General features: G+C 43.3%; 1 protein-coding gene across 1 annotated transcript in view; it reads right to left on the bottom strand.

Annotated features, from left to right (window-relative positions):
- Window positions 1-8875: 8875 nt before the first annotated feature.
- Window positions 8876-10640, bottom strand: part of LOC119424100 (solute carrier family 2, facilitated glucose transporter member 11-like) — a 15789-nt gene continuing 14024 nt past the window's right edge. The window contains exon 2 of the mRNA XM_037691570.1: window positions 8876-9010. Within this exon, the coding sequence (XP_037547498.1) occupies window positions 8876-9010 (135 nt within the window). The remainder of the gene's footprint in view (window positions 9011-10640) is intronic.

Here is a 10640-nt window from a genome sequence, read left to right on the forward strand (position 1 = left end):
CAGAAGATCAAAAATGCATAATTACTTTGTAAAATAGACATTTAACTTGATTTCTAATTTAAATGAGGATTAAAAAATCATTAATACTGTTTCACAGTTGATTTAAAATGAGTGGTTCACTTCAACATTTTAAAATGGTATGAACTAAACACACTTTTGATATATCAAGATATTGTAAAATAGTAATGATAATATAAAAGAATAGTGTTCTTTCAATTGATTACTTCAGGATACAATTAGACAGTCTCTGGATGAGCTAATTTGTATTTCTGGATTCAAATCAATGAAATAACAGTTCCTGTCCCATGAAGGTCCTCAGAGGCAGGTTTTGATCGGAGGCCTAGTTCACTACACCCTCGTCTCCCTCCGCCCCGATCGGATGATCTGGCAGGAAAGTTTGGCTCTGCCCTGGCTCATCGCCCTGACCCCATCTGGCCTTGCTGTCCAGCTGTGACGTCACACTGGAACGAGGCTGCAGCTGGGCCCGGCAAGCTGAAGACATACATCTCCACCTTTGCCTCCATCTCCAGAGTTGAGGGTTTTACCAATCAGTGTTTTTCCCCTCGGTTCCCCCCCCCCCGGAGCCAATTCTGGCGGAGGCGCTTGTGGCAAAAGCTTCCAGGATGGACCAACAACATGTCCCTCCAGCGAAGCATGACAAGATGGTGACAAAGCTCTCCAACCGAGCTCACCAGTGCTCATTCCAGGTGGCCGCGGTGAACAACAACGTCGCCCTGCAGGCCTACAGCATCTCAAGGAGGCTGGAGGAAGCAGACCTGCTGGAGGAGACAAATAGCTCTCTCTGTAAAGCCGCTGACGTCACCTTAAACATGTGCCACCTCTGCGATCTGCCTGTCCCGCATTGCCGCCTGGATGACCATGATCCAGTGGACCACCTGGTTCCACCTCTCACCATCCTTGTCCAAGAGGCTGCAGAAAGACCTGTTGGAGGGCCCCATCACCCCAGAGGCGCTGTTCGGGGCCAACTTCAGGACCATCCTTGAGAAATTGCAGAGGTCCGAGGAGGTCTCAGAGACTGTACACCATCTGGCAACGTCACACACCCCCCCCCCCACCCCCCCACCCAGCTGCTGGAGGGACCAACTTGGCCTGCAACAGCAGCAGAGGTGCTCCACAGCTGCGGCAGCAACTTGACTCCACTCCTCCGCTGGCCCCCTCCACCAGGGAACAGCTCCTTGAGGAATGTGTGTGTGTGTGTGTGTGTGTGTGTGCGTGTGTGTGCGTGTGTGTGTCCTTGTTTATGCTACTTTGTGAGGCCCATTTTTCCAACTTATACTACATTGTGAGGACCAACTGCTCCTTATGGGGCCCAAAGCCCGGGCCCCATAAGAAGAAGTCCCGTTGGTGGGTTAGGGGCTAGGTTTAGGACTAAGGTGTGAATTGAGGATGTGTTAGGTTTAGGGTTAGGTATGTACTGGTAATGGTTAGGTTATGGATAAAGGTCATGGTTAGGCTATAGAAATGAATGAAAAATGAATGGAAGTCAATGCAAAGGCCCCACAAAGATAGCAAAACAAACCTGTGTGTGTGTGTGTGTGTGTGTGTGTGTGTGTGTGTGTGTGTGTGTTTTGATGATGTATGTTTTGAAATAAAAAAGAAACATCTCTGAAAGTAAAGTTTCATCGGATTCCAGCCTGACTGTCAGATCATCTGATCTCACAGCTGCCTCTCGTCACACAATCCCCACACAGAACGAGTCGGTAATGTAGTGAACTAGGCCTCAGGTCAAGTCCTGACCCTGAGGGCCTTCCTGGAAAAGGAACTGTTATTTCATTGATTTGTATCCAGAAATACAAATTAAGCTCATCCAGAGACTTTCTAAGTGTCCTGCACTAATCAATTGAAAGAACACTCTCTTTTTTATTATCATTACTATTTTACAAATGTCTTGATAATCAAAAGTGTGTTTAGTTCAAACCATTTTAAATGTTGAAGTGAACCACTCATTTTAAATCAACTGTGAAACAGTATAAATGATTTTTAATCCTCATTCAAAGTAGAAATCAAGTTAATGTCTGTTACAGAGTAATTATTCATTTTCTTGATCTTCTGTCTGAAATGAGCAAGTTGTGATGTCGGTCAAAAGTCGGAGACAAACGCAAACAAGTTTGTTGGAACGAACTGTCATGTTTTTAAATCCTCTCAGACGTAAATAGAAAAACTGGCACCTGTTTCTTCCCATCTCACCTAAACATTTCTCTGTCTGTTTCAAAAACATTTTTCTGTCTGTTCCAAAACATCTCACTGTTTTTCTGACTTCTAGTGACCTCTTGCGTCACTAAAATCACACCCCTATTGGCTCTTTCAGCCAATCAGGACTTCCCAAATGAACCGGAAACAGAACTCTTTAAATGTCGACACTTCCTAGTTCCAAGCAGTTCAGTTCAGTTCGGAGAGCAGAACCGAACAGAAAAGTTGCTGGAGAGAACAAGAAGTTCCAGACATGATCCGAAGTTCTTCCGAGTCTCGTGGGGATTATGGAATCTTCCACATCTGAGTGGAACCTCTGACGGGCTCACAGCTCATGTGAGTCCACCTGAGAGGTGAGCGTGGTGTTGAACGAAGTACCGTCACTACTTCGGACGATTCGCAGCTGTTCCTACGGAGACGCTGGAAAGGTAGCGTTAAATGGAACTCCGTACCAGTGGAGACATCTTCTAGAAGGTAACGAGTCCCTCACTACCGAAGTGTACCGAGGTGGAGCTGGGTTCGGATGGAGGGTGCCGTTCGTTATCAACCCACTTTTCCTTCATCCATTTTCTCTCCATTTAAACTCCTTCATTTCCCATCTTTAAAACTCTTCTATCTTGCCAGTAATTAATCCAGATATTTTCAGAAATGTCTGTTGGTTTCAAAAGCTGCAGTAGAGGATACCATGGCCGTATGGTTCTCATTGTAAAGCTCCTTAATTAAGCTGTGTTATTGCTTCAATCAGAATAATCACGTGTACAATGTTTGATGTTAAATTTTGATTCTGTTAATAAATGACCACATTCATTTTGATGGGTCAAAGAAAATTAACGTCTCACGTCACTGATTAAACCATCTCCCACACAGTATCTCTGTCACATATCTGTCAAGTAGCTCGAAAAAGAGAGAACCCGTTTAAATTAAGTATAATATCAGGTACTTGAACTAGTCCAGATATTATAACGTGTAGTGGAGCTCCGAAGCTAAACGAAGCTAACCGACCTATCCCACTACAGTAACCTCTAAACAGCATTTTAAATGGCACCGCAGTTCGGTACATATCACAAAACACTCATCTGCCATGTCAGCTAAAAATTATATTTTTTTAGCAGACTGAGTCTGGTAAAAAATCCCTCCCTTTCAGCCAGAGCCCGTTTTTAATTTCTGCTGTTTTCTGCCCACTCACCACGTTTGTTTCTCCACGACAGCTACAACCTCCACCAAAATGGCGTCTCACTCAGAAAGCGTTCACGCCTCCTCTCAGTGCGTGCAGGCTCACCTCAGCTCTAACATGAGACAGCAGCCTGGTCTCAGCACAGAGGCACACATACAGCCTTTTTCTGTCGGAGCCCCCTTTGGGTCCCCCCCGGAGAATTTCTGGAGCGGGTGATGGCAGTAAGGGTTTTTAGTCTGGTTGACGTCCATGAGAAACATGACACAACACAAAATGCGTGCCCGCTCTTCAAGCGTTACTCAGAGTGGCAGCGAGTGTGTTCCCTGGACAGATGGACGTACCGTCTGACCAGTAGAGGTTACATGCTGCAGTTCGCACCTCAACCCCCACCATTCAGAGGGATTATAGAGACGGTTCTGTCTTCTCCTGAACAGAGCTCGTCTCTTCAGTCAGAAGTTCAGGAATTCCTGATGAAAAATGTAATTTCCAGAGTTCCCAATGGAGAGAAAAATATGGGGTTTTTCTTCCCACTACTTCCTGGTTCCGAAAAAAACGGAGGGATATCATACAATACCATTTTATTTATAGAGCACTTAAAACAGCTACAAGGCCAACCAAAGTGCTGTACAGACAGAACAACAGACAACACACCCATTCTCATCCCATGGATGAGACCCATTCTCAACCTGTCCATGTTCAACAAATCAGAGTCAGAGATTCTTTATTGTCATTCGCACCTCATGTGGTACATGTGGTGGAGTGAAATTATGTTCACAGGGTCCCAGTTACATTCAACAATAAAATATAAAAGAAAAACAATGATAACATCCACAATATTAACTAAGAAAAACATCAACTAAATATACACTAAGCACTAATAGCATAAAAACATCACGTTGAACATCAGCACAAACCTGAACACGAGTCCATGTAAGCAGATGAGCATGCATGAACACACTAACATTGAAACAGATCAGCAGCAATATTGAAACAAATCAGCAGCAACATGATGTGATTTTTTTACACATTGATTATTCTGGTTAAAGATTCATGAGTCTAACAGCCTCAGGGTAGAAGCTGTTCCTCAGTCTAGTGGTTCTACACTTAATGCTCCTCAACCTCCTTCCTGAGGGAAGCGGGTCAAAAAGTGTGTGTGCTGGGTGAGTGGGGTCCTTCATGATACAGGTGGCCTTTTCCTGCATCTGGAGGTGTAGATGTCTGTGATGGTGGGGAGGCTGACTCCAACATCTTCTGTGCAGCCTTCACCACTCTCTGCAAAGCTTTTCTGGTAGGAATTGAAAACAATTAAATCTCTCTCAGGCACCCCCCAATCATCTGACCTCCCATCACAACTTCTCGTTAACTCTGTTCCTGTGTCAATTAAGCACGAGATCCTGAACTGTTTCAACAAACATTTTGTTGCTTCTGGTTCTTTATTTGACACAGTTACTAATGGAAAATCAGCCACTTCACTTAATAACCAAACTTCTTCAAATCAAATCCCTCCTACAAGTCAATCCTCAGTTAATCACACCTTCTCTTTTTCTCCATTCTCAGTCAGTGAGGTCAATAAACTGTTAAAAGATCTTGATCCTAAAAAATCTGCAGGTCCAGATGAACTTCCACCTTACTTCTTAAGGCTGGCTGCTCATATCATCACAGTCCCTGTGACCCACATCTTCAATCTCTCCATAAGACAAAACTCCATCCCAGACACTTGGAAAACAGACTTTGTTCTTCCTTTGCTGAAGGGAGGAGACCCCACCTCACTGAACAACTATCGACCAATCTCTAAACTCTGCATTTTAGCCAAGGTTCTAGAAAAACTGATAAACTCTCAAATCAAAAATTACCTGGACTCATTTAACATCTTACCTCCACATCAATCTGGTTTCAGGAAACAACACAGCACAACCACTGCTTCACTGAAGGTTTTTAATGATGTTGTTGAAGCACTGGATGCTAAGGATTATTGTGCTGCACTTTTCTTAGACCTGTCTAAAGATTCTGACACTGTGGATCAGAACATCTTGTGTCATAAACTCTCAGAAATCGGTTTCTCAGATCACACCATTGGTTGGTTCTCTAACTATCTTTCAGACCGGAGGCAATGTGTTCAACATAATGGTACTTCCTCCAGTTATTTAACAGTCAACAATGGTGTACCACAAGGCTCAGTCTTAGGACCCACCCTCTTTACAATCTACATACATAATGTAGGTAAAAACATCCCTAATGCATCCATACATTTCTATGCTGACGACACAGTTGTTTATTGTCAAGCTAAAACAGTTGCTAAGGCTTTCCAGCTTTTGAAATCTGCATTTAACTACATCCAGACTGATTTGTTCCGCCTCAAACTTGTCCTAAATGCCGAAAAAACCAAAGGGATGCTTTTTTCAAATAGGAAGTTGGTTCTAGCAGTTCTTCCTCCGATTTTATCCTCAAAAGGTGTCCCCATTGAGTTTGTTGATTCCTATAAATATTTGGGTATCTTGGTCGACTCACATCTTTCTTTTAAGCTCCATGTGGAAAACTTGGTAAAGAAACTGAAAGTTAAACTGGGTTTCTTTTTCAGAAACAAATCCTGTCTAACCCTGAATGCTAGAAAATGCCTTGTATCTGTGACTTTCCTTCCCTCAATTGATTTTGGTGATATTATTTACATGAACGCTCCTACAAGAACCCTGCAGATGTTGGATGCTGTCTATCATGGTGCACTAAGATTCATAACTGGCTGTGATTATCGTACCCACCACTGCACCCAGTATTCATTGGTTAACTGGACATCATTAACTTCACGCAGACTCTCTCACTGGTACATTTTCATCTTTAAATCACTTCTTAGTCTGCTGCCTTCATACATCTCCTCCTACATGTCTCTGCGTGAGTGCAGCTACGGAGTGCGCTCTCAGGACATTATTACCTGCAGTGTTCCCTCAGTGAGGACTGAACTAGGCAAAAGGACCTTCTCCTACTCCGCTCCTGTTTCCTGGAATATCTTACAAAAAGATTTGAAGCTCTCGACCTTTGACCTCTCTAAGTGTCTTTAAGAATCTGTTGGACTCCTGGCAGGGACCAATGCAGACATGTTCCTGTTTTTAGTTTTATACATTTGTCTTGGAATCTAGCTGTTTTTTTGTTTTTTTTACCTTTTTCCTTTTAGCCATCCTATTTGTTAAAAAAAAAACAAAAAAAAAAAAACTGTAGTATGAGTTTTTATAACTGCTTATTGTTGTTGCTGTTGTCCATTGTTGTCATCTTTCTTTGTTGAAATCAGGTCTCTCTTGTAAATGAGTCCTCGAGGCTCAATGGGATTTACCTGTATAAATAAAGATTGATTGATTTCTTTCTGCAGCTGTGCAGCCTCCATGCCACACGTTGATGCTGGAGCACAAGATGAACTCCACAGCACACCTGTAGAAGGAGGTGAGGATCGAGCTTCCAGACCAGCTCGTCTCAGCTGCCTGAGGAAGTAGAGTCTATGATGAGCTTTCTTGATCAGGCTGGTGGTGTTGTTGCACCTTTGGGTCTGTCCACTGAACAGATCTGTTTAGAAAAGATGGGCCTCCCACAGGATGTGGTGTGTATGACTCAGGGTGCACAAGCTGCTTCCACCACAACGCTGTACACATCAAGTGGACAATTTTTCAGCGCTGGTGCACAGAGAAAGGCATGGAGGCCATCTCATGTCCAATAGGTGGCGTGCTGTCATTTCTACAGAAACTGATGGACAGAAATTTAGCGTTCAGCACAATTAAAACTTATGCTGCAGCTATTTCTTCCTGTTGTGAGGTTTTTCGATGACAGAACAGTTTTTAACCACCTGCTGATGGAGCGTTTTCTGAAAGGTGTACAGAGGCACAGACCTGTGTCATGTCCACTAGCTCTACAGTGGGACCTAATGATGGTCCTGCACACTCTGATCAAAGCTCCTTCTGAACCTTTAGATCAGGTTTTACTTAAATTATGTCATTAAAACAGCCCTGTTGTTAGTTCTGACATCAGCAAAGAGAGTGAGTGATTTATCTGCTCTCTCTGTTGCTCCCTCATGTCTCAGAATTCAAGCTGACGGCAGCTCAGCTGTACTGCGTTTTAACCCTGCTCTGAGAAGCATCACAAGCTCATTCAGATCGAGAGTGATAATCTTGGATGGGTTTTACCCTCCTCCTCATAATCCTGAGGAGGAAGCAACATCTCACCTCCTCTGTCCCATGCGTGTGCTTTCATGTTACGTAACGCGCATGGCCTCACTGCGCTGCTCTCAGCGTATGTTCGTGCATTACTGGGACAGCTCTTCAGGGCGTCCTCTATCCACCCAGCGCCTCTCACAGTGGTTCTGTGAGGCTATTTCTGAAGTTTACAGTTCATCTGGACTGGATCTTCCACCAGAGGGTTTTCATCCTCCATGGCTCTGCATGGAGGGATGACAGTGGAGAATATTTGTATGGTAGCTGCCTGGTCATCGCCACGTTCAATTATTTGTTTTTATCTACGTGATATTTCTACTTTCTCCATGACCCATTCTGTTCTCAGTGTTCTGACAGAATGATTATTTGTTTCATGGAGCCTCACTTTTGAGCTCACACCTGCCTGCATGCAGTCGCACTGTGAGATATTTATTATCAGTCACAAGTTCATGACTGCTGATTTTATTGTTATTAACCGGTTCATCCTGAGGAACTGTTGGCCTGCTCTGTTTATCGTTACACTGGTACAATTCGTATCTTCCGTTGTTCCTATTCACAGCAGCAGGTCCGCTATCTCAGCCTTTTTCCTCACCAGAGATCTTTTCTCCGGTGCGCTCCTGCGCATGGAGCACGCAATTACGCAGCGCGTAATTACGTACACAAAAGGCTGAGTGATGAAATGTTTTTTTTTTTGTGCAAGCAGGTGCTTCATGTCGTGTCTGAGTGGACCCAGTGAGGCATAGACTACATCCTGCTTCGCCTTTAACCCACCAGCGACAGTCTCAAAGGGCGAAGCCTATACGAAATATAACATTGGTTACGTACTGTAACCCCAGATTCTATGAGTATAGGCGCAGCCCTTTCAGCTCTGGGCCTCACTGGTTCCTAAATGGCTGACTAAAAAAGCTATTTGGGAGCCGATTACCCGTTCGTTACATTTTTTTAAATACTATTTTATTTTCACTTGTTCTTCTCATTTTGTACGCATCTTTTATGAATGTCTATTGTTGTCATTGTTGTCATCAATCTTTGTTAAAATCAGGTCTCTCTTGTAAATGAGTCCCTGAGGCCAAATGGGATTTACCTGTATCAATAAAGTTTGAATTAAAAAAAATAAAAACTTTACTTTCAAGCAACATGAGAAGTGGTGGTGCAGAGGTTAGAGAAGGTGAGCCTGTGGTGGAAAAGTTGCTGGTTCGAGTTCCTGGATCAACAACATCAAAATATGTGTGGGAAAGGTGTAGCATCCACACCTGCCTCCGCCCTCATTTGCCCCACTCTGGGCTCATGAGCAAGATTCTTAACTGCCACCGTCTGCTCGTCCAGGTGTTCTGGAGCTGTCTGCTCCACACAGATGCCTGTGGTTGTCAGGAAGGACATCTGGTTTAAATCCCATTGCCAAGTCTTCGTGTGAGTTGGTTCTCTGTGGTGACACCTGGTGAAGGGAGCAGCCGAAAGAAGAAGAAAAATAAATAAATACTTCTAAACAATATGAAAATGAGAAAGCATAGTTTTCTTAAATGATAGTGGTGGTCACTTTACTCATATGGTGATCATCTTGGATTTTGACATGTCATCCAAATATTTGAGGGTGACCTTTCTTGCACTTAGATGTAGCCACAAACCAAAATGGAATTCTGTACCTCACGTCATGCTACCACACAATATGCAGGGACGTATACTGGCGCTAATACTTGGTGCTAATACTTGGTGCTAATACTTGGTGCTATTTAAATAAACTGAATTGAAATTGAATTGATGAAGGGTGTTTAAAACCTCCCTTCTTTGCTCCAGACAAAAAACAGGCTTACCTGGAACAACCTTTCTAATTGTTATAAGTGTTGTTATTTGTATGTCTGCTGTAGCTGTTGGATCTTTATAAAACAGGTAAAATGTGTCAACCGTTTGGTTTAAACTCTCTGGAAGGATAGAGGATTATTTTAGTTTCAAGACAAATCTCGGAAAAGGGGGTTGAAAATATTCCTAAAGTGATAATCTGGTCCGAGTGCTTCACTGTTTGGACTAAGATTTAATGAATTAATCAGTTTATTTTTTGACAACGGGAAGTTTAATATGTGTTTATGTTCCACCAACATGTCGGATTTTTCTGACATGTTGATAGATTTATATTATTCAGGAAATAAGTGATGTCTTCTTTAATGGGGTTATTTTCTTCCAAGTGGAGTCGGATGTGGAAGCCTGTGTCCAAAAAAGTTCAATCTGGTCCTCTGGACATTCAAAAAAACAAAAAACAAAGCAAAGCAAAAAAAAAATAGAAACGTTTTGTCTCTCATTCGAGAGACTTCCTCAGTCTGAGGTGCTGTATTCAGCTCAGTCTCTTAAATAGCACCTTCTCAGAGTGGATCAACCAGTTTGCTGCTGACAACCAGAACCAGCTGATCACATGCTCAAGAAGGACCATCAGCCTAACAATGGATCATTAGCACCTGATGGCTGTTTACTATTCACAGAGGGCTGAGTGATACTAGCAATCACAGCATTGTAAGAGGGGGACAGTTGAACCTGGAGGCTCCACCCCTGTTTAATGATGGACGGTTTCTTTTCACAAAGATGGCCTCCTTTACTCCTCTCTCAAACAACCGTTCCTCTCTGTCCAGGATGTGAACATCTTCATCCCTGAAAGTGTGACCTCTGACCTGGAGATGACTGTAGACCGCAGAGTCCTGGCCTGATGATGTTGATCTTCTGTTCTGGTCCATCCTTTTGGCCAGTGGCTGTTTAGTTTCCCCGATATAAGACTGATCACCCTCCTGACACTGAACAGCATACACAACATTACTCTGTTTGTGCCGGGGGACTGGATCTTTGGGATGAACCAGTCTTTGCCGTAATGTATTTTGGGGTTTAAAAGCCACTGGGACGTTATGTTTAGAAAATAAACGTCTCAGTTTCTCTGATACTCCCTCAACATATGGAATGACCACTGGTCTGGGTCTGGGTTCCTCCTTTTCACCTGATGGCTGACTGGAGTCCTGTTTGGGTTTCTTCTCTGCTTTCAGGAAGGCCCAGTTAGGATATCCACATTGCTCTAGAGCCTGTCTTGT

Source organism: Nematolebias whitei, chromosome 17 (genome assembly GCF_014905685.2).
Source record: "Nematolebias whitei isolate Nwh7 chromosome 17, NemWhi1, whole genome shotgun sequence".
NCBI classification, from domain to species: Eukaryota; Metazoa; Chordata; class Actinopteri; order Cyprinodontiformes; family Rivulidae; genus Nematolebias; species Nematolebias whitei.